This window comes from Drosophila mojavensis, unplaced genomic scaffold, assembly GCF_018153725.1.
Source record: "Drosophila mojavensis isolate 15081-1352.22 unplaced genomic scaffold, ASM1815372v1 contig_74, whole genome shotgun sequence".
Taxonomy (NCBI): domain Eukaryota; kingdom Metazoa; phylum Arthropoda; class Insecta; order Diptera; family Drosophilidae; genus Drosophila; species Drosophila mojavensis.
The window spans coordinates 15913034-15930540 of NW_025318899.1; the positions used below are offsets into that span (position 1 = coordinate 15913034).

A 17507-nucleotide genomic window follows, 5' to 3' on the forward strand; every position below is an offset into this window, starting at 1 on the left:
TTTTGTTGTTTTTTTTTTTCGAATTTTATAAATTCTATTGTGTTTTGGTCAGTTAAGTTTTTTCACACAAGATAAACATATTTGATGTATTTTATATTTGTTTTTTAACAATTTATATTACATATCAATGCTGAAATGAATTTATATGCGAATTCAAATGATATATATGCGCATACATTACTATACTATAAGAGAGCTTTTTCCGCTCTATTATATTTCGCTACCCATTGACGGGCAGACGCACTCACATACACATACACAAACACACATTTTCAGACGAGCACAGAAAGAGCGGCGCTCAGCACAAGGGCAATTTCTAATAGGAACGCACGCGAATGAGAGCCGCTCACTAAAAAAACATAAACAGAGCGTAATGAGGAAAATACGAGTGGGTGCAAAATTCCCACGACCACGACCCAAACAAACTACCTGAGAGCAAACAATGCATTGAGAGGGGAGGCATGAGGCGAAGCGGCTGGCGCTGTGCTAACGCCAACGCGACGGCAGAGGTCGCTCGAACAACCCTCGCTCGTGTTGTTCTAAGAGAGAGAGAGAGTCAGAGCGAACGAGAACAAAAGCCGAGCGTTCCTAGTGTATGTGTGTGTGTGTGTATGTGTGGCGATGTTGGGGCTGTCACGGATCTCGGGTCGACCTGGCCGCTGAGTGCGTTTTCAACAGTTGTTGGCGTCGGTTGTCCCGTCACCGTTTCGCCAGAGAACTTTTTCCTTCAGTGTTTTGTGCCGTGAATTATACGAAAAAGGAAGGCCCGAAATTACGCGTCCCCCCCTCGAAAACCTGAAATGCCCAATAAATTGTTCTTAATTATCTAATGTGCAAGAAATATAGCGTAAAGTGCATACGAAAAAAGAAATTTGCGTCTAATATTTGTGTGTTGAAATCAAGAGATGCAAATAAATAACTAAAACGAAAAACGTGATAGTGTAATACATAGAAACATACATATTAACATGTATGTGTGTGTATGAGTGTGTGCAAGCAAAGCAATAGTTGAAGAAAGGCAGACACATAAACATAAGGAGAACGCGCCTGCCAATTGAACGTAGTGCAACGAACCCGAGTCCGAACCCGAACCCTTCGCTCGAGACGGGGGTTGTGTACGCGCTTCAGCCCAGCCAACCCCCTGCCCACTCAGCTGACCGACTGACTCATCCATCATCATCCTCCTCAGCATTCAGGGCAGAGAAACTGGCGCTGCGGCAGCGGTCGCTCGTGGTGCGTAGCCAAGAATAAATAAAAAGCAAAAACAAATCGTGAAAAACAACAACAAAACAACTGCCTAAAAGCCTAGCTTTGCAGCTTAATCGACGGCACGTAACGTAACGTAACGTAACGCAACGCAACACAACGTGCTGTATTCTATCGTACTGCTATATCGTATCGTATCCACATGCGCATCAATTCCGCCTTAGCTTACGGCACAGACACACACACACTCAGAGACACACTGAAAATAAAGGAGCAGCAAATTTATTGATTTTGCTTTCTACATTCATCTTATCGCAACCATTAAGAATTGCAGGCGCAAAGTAAACAGAGCAAAAACAATTGGATCTGCGTGTAAATTACGAACGAAAAAAGTCAATCTCAAATGGTAAAGAAAAAAACGGTGAATAAAACCCAACTGTCTGCCAAAGCCCGCACACAGTACAACAAAAAAAGGCGCGCGCATAAAAAGTGTGCGACAAGGAAGAAAACTTAAATACAAATATTGAAAGCTTTCGCTTTGGTCGACTTGTCGATACTCTTGCAGGCAGTTTTAACAATGTATATAAAAGATATATTGAAATTAATATTACAGATGTTTTGTTTGAGTCATATACAAAATAAAGCAAAAAGTCAAATCCTAGATTTATAAATACATTTTGCAATTTAATATAAAATTTGAAGAAAACTTTAATTTCTAATTTCTAGCATAAATAAACAAATTCAATTTATTGAAAAGAAAATATTAAATAAATAAATGGAATATTGCTCAAAATAAATGCTTGTGTATACAGCTACAAAAAATCAAATTACTTCTGCATAAATATATTCATTTTCCATGAATTTCCATAAATAAATAAAACTAATTGACTAACGCTATTAGAGCAGTTTCTATTTTAGTCCTAGAGCAGTGCAATAGTTGAAAATTTCTACATCTACAAAAAAATTCCTCGATAGAAGAATTTAAATTATTTCCGGTTTCTAAAGAAACATTACAATTTCCATATATATTTTTCTCACCTGCAAGAGTAACGAGCCAAGAAAAACCACAAGCGTTTGTACTTCTTGTTCTTCTTGTTGTTGTTGTTGTAGGCCCAACCCACCACAAAAATGCCAACAATAATAACAACAATTGAAATAGTTAAGCCTACGCTAATTTTTATGCGCACATCTTTAGCATATATATACATACATGGATATGAACATGTATATATGTATGTATGTACATATTCTACATATATGTATATTTATGTATTTCCCCGACATTAGCATTAAAGCAATCCAACTGGAATTGGCGTGTTTTATTTTGTACTTGATTTTGATAGCATTCGAATTGGTTATTTATGGGCATTGCATTAGGCATATGTGTATACATATACATATATAAAAGAGCATATATGTATGTGCTCTATGAACTTGTTGTTGTTGATTGCGTCTCGAGAAAATGTCAACAGCAATTATACCTAAATATATATGTATTTATATATGTGAAACTATGGACACATCCATTGGTTTGGAAAACTGAAGGCGTAGCTGGGCAAATCGCCTTGAAAAGCTGCTCAGTGCCAATCAATATTAAGTAGTATTTACACTTGAACAGCAACCTTAGAGGGGAATTCGAGAAATACAAAAAGAAAGAGTGCGAGAGGGAGTGCTAGAGTGAGAGGGAGTTGCAATGTAAGTTGTCAGCTAATTGGTTACCTAGCGACAATCTTCTTAGAGCATTACAAACCCAAAAAATAAATAAACAAAAGGAAATATAATTAAGGTTCGTATGTGTAATAGATGTACAATACAATGAATTAAGAAAAGTAGAGAGCTCAAAAGACCTGAGAAGGTCTTTAAGAAATTCGAAATCCAAAGAATGGAAAGGGACTCATTTCATGTGCGATAAATGCTTTGTCTTTAAAAATCGGAGAGCTATACCTGAGCTGAAATAACTAAGACTGAGACGAAAATATATTTGACCCTGGAATACATTGGAAATGATTTCAGATGTTATAATTAATGAATTATAGTAATAGAAATGATATGCTTATAATGATTTACTGATATATCAAAGTGTTATGTATGAAAAGGAATTCCTATTGATATAGCATTTCTGAAAAAATATACAATAAACATATTTATGGACGATATTGTCCAATACTCTTATTTAACAGAACTATTATAGGCTTATCTCTCTTTTTGGGTATACATATAGTACGCCGACATGATTTTTATCTAGATCGCCCTTACAACACTACCTAAGCTGAGCTCTAAATAAATTTTTTTTCGTAAAGGCTCTACTTGTTCTCTTATTTAACTTGACTTAAGTAAAGAATCATGCTTAAAAGATTTATAATTTCATATTAAATTCTAATCAAAAATATAATACTCCCAATCTCTCAAGTAGCTTATGTCAATCTCAATCCCGTGAAAGATGTCGCATTATGGTAATACGAAACCCCTAGCTTTGTCACCTCTCAGCTATCTAGTTATCTAGCTATGTCTAGTCTATAGTACAAGCTAAAGCATACATATATCACTTGTCTACCCGCATTCCGTATTATAAGTATATGCAAATATAGCCATGCATATTTACTGCTTCCCCAACCACCTTTTGAGAAACATTTTTACGAGTTTGCTTTTGCTTCTTGTTATGCTCAGTGCTTTAAGCTTTAATTCAAGTTGATATTTCTATATCCGTTGTTTGTTTCCTCTGCCCCATGCAAATATATAAATATATAAATATGTATAAAGTATATGCATCTATATATATTTTATATGTCTGTTGCACAGCGGATGTGGTTTGATAATAGTCGAGCAGCAAGCAGCAGCAGCCACTAGGTGATTCTGCTGCAAACAAAGAGAGAGAGGGAGAGTGAGTGAGTGGGGGAGAGCACTGGGCGGGGAGACGAATGCAGTCAGTAACTGACGAAACGAACGTCCAACGGACGTTGTACACTCATTTAGTCAGTCATTCAATGCGACACGAGACACGAGACGAATGCAGCATTTCGGCTTTAGTTGAGTTGCTTTATTTTTCTGCTCTGCTATAGTTTTTATTTGTATACCCTGTACAAATGATACTAAAAAGGGGGTGTACTGTCTTGCTAGGCTGTAAGTTACTAAGAAAGCTTTTTCAATGGATTACTTTTACGATAATTATCGATTTGCCTATATTTATATTATAAACTTTTGTAGAGCAATTTAACTTTAATTAATATATATGTTTTTTAAAAGCCAATTAAACAAATATTTATTTAAGATTAATCTTGAAGAGTTTCAGCTAGTCAAGCACATAACTGTAGAGCAATCTATACATGATTTGATTATATTTAATATATATTTATATATACACAATTTAAAGACTACATTTATATATAAAACTGACCTATCTCTGGGCCAAATCTCTCTCATCCAGCCAGGGTATTTTCTAGTCAAGCACTTAGCACTAGATCAGCTTTTACATGATTTGTTTTGTGCTTTTTATACATTTGCATTGTTTATTTGCCTCTTGCTGTATATCAATGCAAGAGCCAACTCGTGGCCGAGCTTTGGATTCGCCCCTCTCTATAAATAGAAATGGGGGCAAGCCCCCATCAGTCTGAACCCAACTACGTACAGCTGCTCATCGATTGTTTGCTTTGATGTTGTTACTGTCCACTCTTGGCGGACAGCAGGATGCGTGGGCGTGGCTTGTAGTTGGGATGAGGCGGGTGGTTTTTTAGCTATTTTTGCAACATCTTTTGCATTTGCGTCGCAGCTAAGTCAATTAAGCCACGGCGGCTACCCACGCACACACACACATACACACACACACACGATACGCACACACACACATACACAGACAGCCGCCAACACGTCAGTCAATAGAATTTTGCCATTAGCCATCAGGCCGCACAAAGGTCAAATCCCACAGTTCTTCTATAAATATACGAAAAACTCATGTGAAATGCCTCGTCATCAGTTTCATTATTATCGTCAGCATTGTAATTATCGTTTACCTCATCTTCATTATCATCTGGAGCAATTTGACATAATTTCGCTTTATGTCTTTATAATTGCATTTCCAACACTTGAGAAACATTTGACAATTGAGTTGAGCTAAAATTATATAATACAAAAATATATACAAATTATCGTAATTCCTTAGAACTTTATTAATATCGTCTCTCCGTATTATTTTTGGATGTATTTTCCCCCACTCGATGACTCAACTTGAATTTGAAACTTTTTGTTTGCTGTTTCTGTTCTGAATGACGCCGACTTATCGCTGGGGTCGATCAATCTTAACTGCTACTCGATTTGCATTTTAAGTTACATATATGTAAATATATATATTCATATATACATATAGTTATATATATGCTATGTGAGTTATAATTAAATGAGTCAAGAGAGCCTCTCCACAATATGTATGTGTGTGTGTGTGTGTGCATATTGATTAGAGGGGGGCATAGCAAATGCTATATGTGGAAATATAAACCATATGTATATAAATATGAGTTGATGAGAAATCTGTCACGATCGAACTGGATCTGGGTCTGGGCTATACGCTCATAGGTTTTAGTTAGACTTTGCACACTTCAGCGTATTGCACAAAAGTTCAATCAAGCATCTGAAAACAAATGAATTGGCATATCGAGGTACGTGACTCGGAAATCAATATATTCATGAATCGACTTGTCATTTGTAATGTTTGGCAATGTGGATACAAATATCTAATACATATCGATTATTTTGGGTTAATGAATTCATAATTGCGATTAGTAAGTCAATTTTTGGCTGTTTAGGTTTCCACGTCTATCCATTAGCATTGAGTATGAACTAAAAGTAGCTGAGAGAAATATAATTTGTAAAGTATTAAATTTAAATTATTTTATTTTTATTTTTTTATTTATTTACTTTTTACGATTTACTTAGAAAATGTTAAGTTTTCATTTAAAAAATTATTGTTTGCATCTGTTTCAAACGTGTACACACTTTTGGCATATGGAAGACTATAAATTACACTAGACAGCAAAATTCATGCAGTTAACTAATCAAGAATCAGACAGGAGTCCAAAATAATATATACGCAGATATATATAAAATATTCTTATCTAAATGAGAGAGAGGCTTTCCCCAAATAAGAAATTTCTTTTAAAAATGAATTACAAATACATATTTAATTAAATGAATTTATGTTCTTCTTCTATTTTTTATATATAATTAAATTTAATAAAAAGATAAATATATATATATATTTTTTTAATTTCTCTTTAAATAAATATATATATTTTTTTACCTCTCCTTTTTTGATATCTTATTAAATTAAATAAATAAATTTAAGAAAAGTATTATTTTTTCCTTGAATTTATTTTCTTCTTCTTCTTCTTTTTTTTTTTTTAAATATTTATTTCAATTTATTAAATTAATAAATTTTTATTTATTATTAAATTAAAATGATGAAATAAATAAATTTTTGATGTAATATTAAATTAAAATATTTAAATTAATTTTCTAAAATTTCATGTAAACGATATTTGTATATAACTTCAAAAAATAAATAGAATGCCAATTCTCATTTCTTTACGTCAATTCTCAGGTATTTCAAAAATGTTAAACCCAACCAATCAATCAATCAGTCAATCAATCAATAGCTCTATGAATTTGTTTTGAATATTCAATTGGACTGTGAACGTTTAGCAAATTTTTGCAAATACTTTAGGCTTTATGAGGCTAAGGCTAAAGACCTGCCCAGCTCCAGTAATCTCATTCGTGATGCGATTATTTATTTATTTTAACTGGAATGTGGCAGCCAAACTGTTGCAAGAGCTCGCATTTAATCTAAATGACTTTGGCACTGTGTGCCGATACGTGCCAGATTAACTCGCAATTCCCACATATATTGTATATAATATTCCTATATACATATATATACATTTCATTATTAGTCTGAAATTGTGGAGCTGAGAGCTGCGTGCGGTTTGTTTTGAATGCTTTATGCGTCTATTTCTGGGCTGGCATATTTTATGATCCCAACATTTATTGCTGCTATATACGCAATTTAATGTCGAGGCGCCGCGAATTGCGGCACGTTTCATACGGAAAGCCGTCTCCGTTGCCACACGGAGACAGACACGGACACGGTCCAGCATCCGGCACGGGTCCGACCCCGTCGGCTGACCTGCTGATCTGTTAGCTTAGATAACTCTGCATGACAATTTCAGAGGAAAGGCCATGCCATTAACAGAACTAAAACAAAAAAAAAAAAAAAAAAAAAAACAAAAACAAAAACATAGAAAAAAAACGAGTTATGCAATGTGGAGCATCATAGCTTGACTTTTGAATCGAGCACAGTTTGTTGGCCCAAATGTTTATGGCCAAGAGAGTTGACGTGAAATTTGCAGCTCCATTACAGTTAGTCGCAAATAAGTGTGCACGTCTAATAAATACTGTGTGCATGCACACGCTTCAAGGCGAATCGCCGTAAAACTAGTGTGAAACGGAAAATGAAAACGCATTTTCCAGCAACGATTTCCTTAACACACAAATGGCAACAAATTTGTTCAGCAAATGTGGCGCAGCGTCTTGAGAGAAAACATACGAATTTGGAATACACTGACGATGTTTGGAAATAAATAATATATATAGATGTAAATACATTAATATTGTATATACGGAATCAGACTTTATTAGGGCATTAAGCTAATATATACATAGCTCTGACCAATGCTAAGGCTTAACTGACAACTCTATCTTCTATCTCTCTCTCGCTATGTCTCTTCCTTTACCAATACTCTCATTCATTCTCACTTCCCCCAATTTTTATAAGTGTATTCGATATATAAAAATCGCGCGCTCACAGCTGTCAATGGGAATGTGAAACAACAATAAACGGCCGCAATAATAAACAACTTCCTGGAAAAGTTGTGCTGCACGCTTTTGGCTAGGCTAATACCTTATGCTGTTTTACGAGCGCAGCAAAGGAAGCAGGGGGCGTGGCACCAAATGTAAAAATTGTTAAACAAAGGCGAAGCCAGCGAGTCAGCCAGTCAGCCTGGCTATTGCCGTTAATTGCAATTTGGAATTGGGGGGCAAAAAGTATTTAACCAAATATGGGAAGGTGCCGAGCGAGACGCCACTTGAGTTGCTTTCCATTGTTGTTGTTGTTGTCGCTATGTCTATACAAATGCGTCTAGCTGCCGACAGCTGAACAATATAAATGTATTTATATACACATACTTGTACATATGTATATGTATGTACATATATGTACATTGTGCGTCTATCTCTAAGTCGAAAATTGTAGCCAAGGTCAGGGGCGGGCAGACAAGCCCTAGGCATTGACAGCGACTCAACTGAACTCAACTCAAGTGAGATGAGTTGTCGATGCCGATGTCGAAGTGGATGTGGATGTCGATGTGGCTGCCCATGTTGATGTGAATGAACTCGTTTCACGGCTAGTTTCGCTGAGCAGCCAATGCCAATCAATGAACCATAATCAAGTACAAAATAAAACATGTTGCGAGAGATTGACCCCAACCTAAAAAAAAAAAACAACAACAAAACACACACAAATTTTGTTTTCAGAATTTCACAAGCCAAGCGAACTGTGTTTGCCAGCATAAACAGTCGAAGGAAAAGCAGCAGGTGCAGCAGCATCATCCACCCACGCTCATCAAGAGCCACACTTGCGCCTATCAGCTGCAGGATTTAGCTGGCTATAATCGCGCCCTAATGCCGCCGCTGGACAACACCGACTTCAGCTGCGCCTGGCGCTATGTCAACAACAACAGCAGCAACGCGCTCTGCAATTACCATCAGCAACTGCAGCAGCAGCAGCAGCAGCAACAGCCCGCACATAATTGGGCCAAAGCCAAGCAGCGTCTGTATCATCACAACACCTGTCCGCGCCAAAAGAAATCAGCAACACCCACACATACGCCCACAGCCACGCCCACATCGACATTATGCCGACAGCAGCAGCAACAGCAGCGACGTTCACGCTCCACATCCTCCTCAGCTGGCAAGCAGCGACGGAACAGCTCCTATCATTCCTACGATGATCTGGACAGCTCATCGAATGCGGTGGCCAATGCGGAACGCAAAGTCGTCGCCAGCCTCAAGTATCTGTGCGCCTGCACAGGCGCCACACTGCGCAACCTGTCGAAGAAGACGAAAGATTTACATGCCAAAAACTATACCTACACCAAGGTAATTGGTAATGCATTGCATGTGACTAGCTATATATATGCATATACTATATGTATATTAGAGCTAAGTCTGTGCTATCTATTATATTGTTATCTATTGGAGACACTTGCCAAAAAATACAAATAGTCTGAGAGTTGGTTTTGATGGGAATATGCTCTATAATTAATTGGCCTTAGAAAGTCTGTTCCAAGATTTGGTTATATACATATTGTAAACTATATATTTAATTTACTGAAGTTTTAATATTATTTTTATTATTATTTTTTTTTATTTATTTATTTTTTTATATATTTTATTTATTTATATATTTTATATTTATATATTTTTTATTTTTTTTTTATATATATATTTATTTCATTTATTTTTTTAAGTCTTCCTTTTTTTTATTTAATTTTAATAATTTAAATTTAATTTTTTTTAAATGCAATTAAGTTGCAAATTTTCTTTTATATTTGCTTTATTTAATAGCTGTTTAATCCAACTTATTATAAACTAGCTGGGTGGCTTAAAAGAAAAGGAAATTTATTTTTGATGAATACTAAATATTTCGTGTGTTATTCTTTTTAATATTTTTGCCAATTGAAATATTTGTTGATTTCACTATAAAAAATTGTTGATTGTTTTTAATTGCTTCAATTAGAATCGTAGAAACATTTTTGTAAATTCTGCCAGAAAATACGTCGCCAAATGTTTTCAATTGTTTATATAATATCCAGTAAATGTAGACAAGTTCACTATTCATTAGCTTTAATTGAATTTTGCTGGAGTTTGGTATCTCATTTATAATATTTTTATTTTAATTCATCAACTTCTTTGATTAATAGTTCAAGTCAAGCTTAAACATATTCTATTCTATTTTTAAACATATTCTGCCTTCAATATTTTTTCTGTTTTTAAAGAGACTTGTTTAGCATAAATATACTCTGCTTTGTATTTGCTTATTATTATTTAAACAATTTTATTCATTTAACAATTTTAATGAATTGACATTGAATAACTTTTATTTGTTTTAAACAGAGCTTTGAACCCATAAAAATATTTATTTTTGTTTGTGTTGACACAAAATGAAATTCAGCAGCTGGCTATGTTGGACAGACTCTAGTTTGTCTTAATCATGGTTTATTATAGTTAAGTAATTAGTTGCAAAATATTAATTAATACATATTTGTATTATTTTAATATTATATGCATTTTACTCTGTTTCTATGTAAAGTCTTTATTTATCTTTACTACCTGTAGACAAATTGATCGTTTAGTGGGGCAAAAACACCTGCAGCTGCAGTCGTTATTAGTTTGCCGTATACTCTGCCATTAATATTGTTCGTTTCAATAAACATTGCTAAAATAATTTTGACGTAAATGAAACTAAAAACAAGCGAATATAGTGCGTCATTAATAAAACAGAACAAATGAAGCAAACAGATATATGAAAGACAAATACATAGTAGCATGCATACAAACATATATATGTGTATATATAAAGAGAGAGAGAAAGAGAGAGAGGGAGAGAGAGAGAGAGAAGCAGCAGCAGCAGCATTTAAACAAAAAACATACAAAACGCCAAATAAATAACAAATAAATTAAATAAATACATATGTATGCATTCATCTCTATATATGTGGGAGTGTGTGTGTGCCTGTTTACATACAAACAGACAAATTTCTTATTTCGACAGTCGAAACAAAAAAGAAAATAAAATAATTAAAGAAAAGTCAAACGACTTGGCTGATCTTTCCTCGTGAATTGATTAAAAGTTGCCTTCAACTTGGCTACATACACAGATATATATATGTATATATACGAGTATATATGTATATACACATATATACATATCGACACATATTTGTTTGATTTGGGAAGTAGCATGTGCAGATCAGCCAGCCGAATCACAAGCTAACATAAGTACACAGCAATTAGAAAAAAACAAACATAAAGACAACAAAAAAGTTAAATATAAATTTGGAAGCATTTGGAAGGGTGTTAATGACTGACGAATACTCGCGTGTGTAATGGAATTTAGTATTTATAATATTATAGTATTTTTACTTACGAATTGTTGCTCTTTTTGTTAAGAGTATTCTAGTTTATAGTTCATAGTTCATAATTCATACTTCATACTTCATACTTCATACTTCATACTTCATACTTCATACTTCATACTTCATACTTCATACTTCATACTTCATACTTCATACTTCATACTTCATACTTCATACTTCATACTTCATACTTCATACTTCATACTTCATACTTCATACTTCATACTTCATACTTCATACTTCATACTTCATACTTCATACTTCATACTTCATACTTCATACTTCATACTTCATACTTCATACTTCATGGCTCATACAACATTTTCACTGCAACCAATATACTCTTCTCATGCATTTAATGAGCGAGTATCGAAACGCAAAAACAATTGCAATTTGCTGAAAAATTGTTGGGCTTCACAGGAAATAGTCGCAGTCGCAGTGGCAGTCGCAACGATGTTTTCGCAGCTGTTGTTGCTTTTGCTTTCACGCTTTGTTTATGCTGCCAATTTTGATATAGATTCAAGTTGAAATCGCGTGAAATGCTGTGAATGAAAGTCATTAAATGGAATTACTCAACACTTAAGCACTTGAGGCGCAGTGTTGTAAGTGAAAACATTGGCGCCTAATAAGTATACTAAGTAGTTTACACAACTAGTAGAGGAAAAAAAACAAAAGAAAATGAATTTTCAACATTTTTGGCAATGTTATTTATGGGGCTGGGCATCTACGAACAACTTACAGCTGTTTACAGCGATCTAGGGAATTTTTCGTAGGAGACCATAAGCTGAGGGTGGGTCGAAGTGAAGATACTCTTTAATATAAAATACTCTTTTTGATTCTTAAGAAATATTTATTAGGAGGGTATAAGAAAGTTTTAGAAAATTATATTTAAAATTAAAAAATGCAAACTGATATATGCAAGTTGCTATAGTTTTCATATACCCTGTAATTTCAACAGATTTAACCTTGGACTGTATCAAAAATATGTTTATTTATTTTTACTTTCAACTAAATTGGCTTAGAGTACATCAATTTAGCTTAAGCCCTTGCCTATATATGCTGTTACATAATGCTTATACAATTTTATATGCCCCTCATTTCAAAGCGCATATAAAGATCATAAAACAAATTGCGCCGACCACTTAACGCCCAACATGTTTTTGTTGGGATTTTTTTTTTTTTTTTTTTTTTTTTTTTACGAAATATTCAAACAATTCACGAAATTTTCTGAAATGAGGTCAGAAGCTCAGACACGGCCACGGCTAACAAAAAAGTAAACTAAACATATATTTGTATGCAGGATTTTACTGTTGTTGTACGCAATTGTTGCTCTTGTAGTTGTACAAAATTGTTGCTGTTGCTGTTGTTGTTGTTGTGTGTGTAATGAAAGCGCATGCGGGCAATTAATTGCCCTAACATGAGATTCATTAATGTTTAGTTGGACAGAAATTTATGTAGATGTGTCAGAGTGTTTGTAGGTATGTATCAACAGGGGGTCAGCTGTAAGGCAGCGAGAGGTGTGTGTGTGTGTGTGTGTGTGTGCCTACTCAGCATTTACATCTTGTATGTAGCTCGCTGAGCAAATCTTTCTATAGTTGCATGCTCTGGCTGCTTGGTTTGGGGGCAGGTCTTAAAAACAGCTTCCGACATATGTTTTGTCGCACACATACACACACACACACATACATACACATAGCATTGCGTGCTGCCTTTTGTTATTTATTCAATTTTCTTTATGGTTTGATTCATTCATTGCATTTTCACGCAATTGCAATTAAATGAGTTTATGAATTTAATTAATTTTTGTATATGTATGTATGTGTATATATGTATATACATATGCGCATTTATTCATGTTAACATATATATATATATATTATATACACACAATTCAGCTAAGCAATGCATTTTTGTATTTTATTAGAATTTTATAATTTTTAAGGCTGCAAATATTTTATTTAAATTTGTTTACTTTTATGAGAATTTCTAAATATTTAAATATATACAAAATTAGCCACATGTTGATTAATTGACCCTGTTATATTAATTGCGGCAATCAGTCTTTATTTATAGCCTTCTATTAATAGCGGAACTATTTGTTTAGAGGAAGAACCTCTACAACAATTTAAATGCATTTGAAATGTTAATTTATGTATAGATTTTTTTTTTACCATTGTGTGCGAGGGCGCATTTAAAGTGGTTTTAAAATTTCTTGTAGTTGTTATTGCAAAATAAAAAATATTATATGCGTTCAATATTATATTTTTATAAGTGTATTTTTTTATTTAAATTTTTTTTATTTTTTTATTTTTACATATAAATAAACTACTGTACAATACGACTCTATTTCCACTCTTCTACTCTTTAATCTACTTAACTCCACTAATCTGCTATTCTACTCTACATTACTATTCAACTACTCAACTAACCTATTCAGTAGAGTTGTTGTACTCTGCTCTACTATTGAACAACTCTACTGTACTCTACGATTCTACTGTACTTTACGATTCTACTCTACTCTGCTATTCTATTCTGTTCTACCATACTCTACTACTCCAGTCTTCTACTCTTACTATGCCTCTCTTTGAATAGATCTATAAACATCTTTAAGAAACTCTTTTTGAGTTGCAGTATTTAAATCATTAAAAATAAATTTTTAAAATCATTTTAGCTATACAACATAATATGAATAATTCAGTTGGTTTTTCCTTGCTGTCATGGGATTAAAGCAAATAATATTAGGCCCCGGGAGATAGCTTTTAAAATTGATTTTGTTTCTGATTAAAGAATGTTTATATAGACAATATATATAATTTATATATATAGAATTGTTTGCCTTTCAATGGCATTTGGAACTTTGGCTGTAAATCGAAATTGGAATTTGTTATTATTCATTATTTATGGCTTAGTCAGAGCCATGGACTATTAACAAAATATTTATTGAGCAATTTAAATGCCAAATCGAAAATGTAGCGAAATGTGAATGAATTTTCTGACGGGAAATGGAAAATGTGAAAATGTAGAAATGTGTCGGTCTGTTTGGCCAACAACACAACAGTAAACAACAAAAGCAACAACACTTTGGCCATAAAACAATTCTATTTGACATAATGTTTATATTGGAAATATTTTGAAAAGCACAAAATTCGTGCCTTGTTTTAAGCGAATTTTATATTGAATTATAAATAGTCGAAAATTGTGCTTGAAATAGCTAAATGATTAATTATATATACTAAATGTAGCAAATCAACACACTTTTTTATATACGTATAGACATACATACATACATACATATATACATATAGATACATGTATATATTACTCTAAAGTAATTGCTTAGCCTTTGGCCACTTTGCTAATTTGACATCTTGATTGGTTTCTCTCTCTTTCTGTGCAGCCCACGTGGCGCCTGTGGGGCGAGGAGCACGAGAAGAATGCAATTTTCACAGTCTACCTGAAGAAGGTGCGCTATCATCGACCAACGCCCACGGCAAGCAATGTAAGCGATATATAAATTGATATCTCTACCCATTCCCTCACTAATATCCTTTGGCAATTTTCTTGCAGCAAGACTCGGATGATGAAATTTCCCATCTGGAGTGGGAGACGGTGCGTGTGCGCTTTGTGAAGGCAGCCACATTGGCGCGCCTTGTGGAGGCGTTGGCCACCGATGATGGTGAATTGGAGTCGACGTTTATCAATGTCTTCCTGTCCACGTATCGCACCTTCTCGACGCCCAAGCAGGTGCTCAGCCTGCTGACGCAGCGCTACGATGCGCTGCACGAGAAGCATATGGAGGAGCTGGAGCTGGCGCAACAGAATGGCAGCACAGAGGATGACTCACCGGCCTCCATACATGAGCAGCACAAGAAAACTCTAGTCTCGGCGCTGCATGTGTGGCTGGACGGGTTTCCCGAGGACTGGCACGAGGACAACTTGCAGCAGATTCTCGAATTTGCCAGCAAACGTCTCAAGCGCTCCGATTTGCATATCAAAGTGTTGAATCGCTTGGAGCGTTTGCTCAGGCAGCAGGTTTATGGAGGTGGAGGCGGTGGCGGCGGTGGTGGTGGAGGCAGAGGCGGAGGAGGAGGTGGTGGCAATCATGGGGATATCACTGGCCTGCCTTGGCTGACGACTCCGTCGGCGGGGCAGACGCAGTTCATGATGCAGACGCCGTACGGCTCCACCTACGATCTGAGCGAGCAATTTGGTCACCTTTACATCTACCGCGGACCCACGCACTTTATGCAGGCCTTTCGTTTTCCCGACGTGCCCGTTCGTCACTTTGCCGAGCAGCTCACCCGCATGGACTCTGAGCTCTTCAAGCGTCTGATACCGCATCAGTGCCTGGGCCATACGTGGGCGAGGCGGGACAGTGGCGGCTCTGAGACGGTGGTTGCCACCATCAACCAGTTCAATGCGGTGCTCTTTCGCGTTGTCTCCAGCATACTCATCGATCGGCTGAAGCCACAGGTGAGTGTAGAGCATTAAGCATGAGGTGGAGACTCTTTATAACTCTTCTCTTCTCTTCTGTATTCCTAGGATCGCGCCTTGAACATCTCACGCTGGATTGATATAGCGCAGGAGCTGCGCATGCTCAAAAACTTTAGCTCCCTGAAGGCCATTATTTCCGGACTCAATTCCAATTCCATATACAGACTGTCCAAAGTCTGGGAGTTTTTGCCCAAAGAGCGCGTAGGTTGACGCGGATAAATCGAATTGAATTTTTCGTTAATTAATCTTAATTTTTGCAGATGGAAATCTTTACGGAACTCGCACGCATTTGCTCGGAGGACAACAATGCCTGGACTCTGCGTGAGGTGTTGAAGCGCGAGGGCACTGCCAAGAATCCCGATCCGGCTGGCGACCAAACGGATCGCCATCTGCAGAAGCTCATACAAAATCTGGGCACACAGACGTCGCACGGCACGATACCGTATCTGGGCACATTTCTTACGGATCTGACGATGATACACACAGCGAATCCGGACTACCTGACCGAAGACAAGCTGATCAACTTTGATAAGAAGCGCAAGGAGTTCGAGGTGCTGGCGCAGATCAAGCTGCTGCAGGGCGCGGCCAACACCTACAATCTGCAGGAGGATCCGCTCTTCGATCATTGGTTCGGCTCGATGCCCTTGCTGGACGAGCGACAGGCGTTTGCGCTGAGCTGCCAGCTGGAGCCACCGCCGCCGGCGCCGCGCAAATCGGTGGCCAGCACAAATACATCGCTAACGAATACGACGGCCTCGTCGACGGCCTCGATTATGGGCAGCGCCGGGCATGGCCATCGCAAGACTGACTCCATACACTCCAATTCGAGCAGCGGAGCTGGCTCGCAGTTCTACTGTGAGCTGAACAGCAGCACGAGCTCCAGGCACAATTCGCTGGATAGGGATGCACATCACGCATCGCTGATGTCCGCCTCGAGCAGCACCTCCAATCTATCGATGGACTCGAGCAATTCAGGAGGTCGACAATCGGCGCACAGCAAGTTGACCCACTCCCAGTCGCTGGGCAATGGACTGAAGAATGCGGCGCTGATCAATGGGACGACCAACGGTGGCTCGCCGCACAATCACATCAATGCACAGCTGGTGCAGCCAGCTGGCGTGAGCACCCAGTCCGCTCCCGATTTCTACATCATTCGCGTGACCTACGAGACGGACAACATTGAGCTGGACGGCATTGTGCTGTACAAGAGCATAATGCTGGGCAACAATGAGAGGACGCCGCAGGTCATTCGGAATGCGATGCTCAAGCTCGGCTTGGAGGATGATCCCGATCGCTATACGCTCGCCCAGGTGCTGCCCGACAAGGAGCTGGTTATGCCAAAGACAGCGAATGTCTACTATGCCGTGAATACCAATTATAATCTTAATTTCATACTGCGACCGCGCAAGGACGAGGCTGGCAACGGGGGCAGCTAGTCCACACTGGTGCCCCTGTCCCAGTTGTGGTGCTTGGGATATGAGGGCGAGGAGTAGAGTAGAGTATATCAACCGATTCCCGCTTGTATATAGTATATAGAAACACGATGCGCACACATGACAAAACTAA

General features: G+C 36.9%; 1 protein-coding gene across 1 annotated transcript; it reads left to right on the forward strand.

Moving 5' to 3' along the window:
- Window positions 1-657: 657 nt before the first annotated feature.
- On the forward strand, window positions 658-17507 carry LOC6582680 (ral guanine nucleotide dissociation stimulator-like 1). Its single transcript, XM_002008336.4, has 6 exons — window positions 658-1612; window positions 8785-9408; window positions 14845-14946; window positions 15015-15920; window positions 15990-16142; window positions 16202-17507. The coding sequence occupies exons 1-6, from the start codon at window positions 1610-1612 to the stop codon at window positions 17375-17377; spliced, it is 2964 nt and encodes a 987-aa protein (XP_002008372.3). The 5' UTR covers window positions 658-1609; the 3' UTR covers window positions 17378-17507.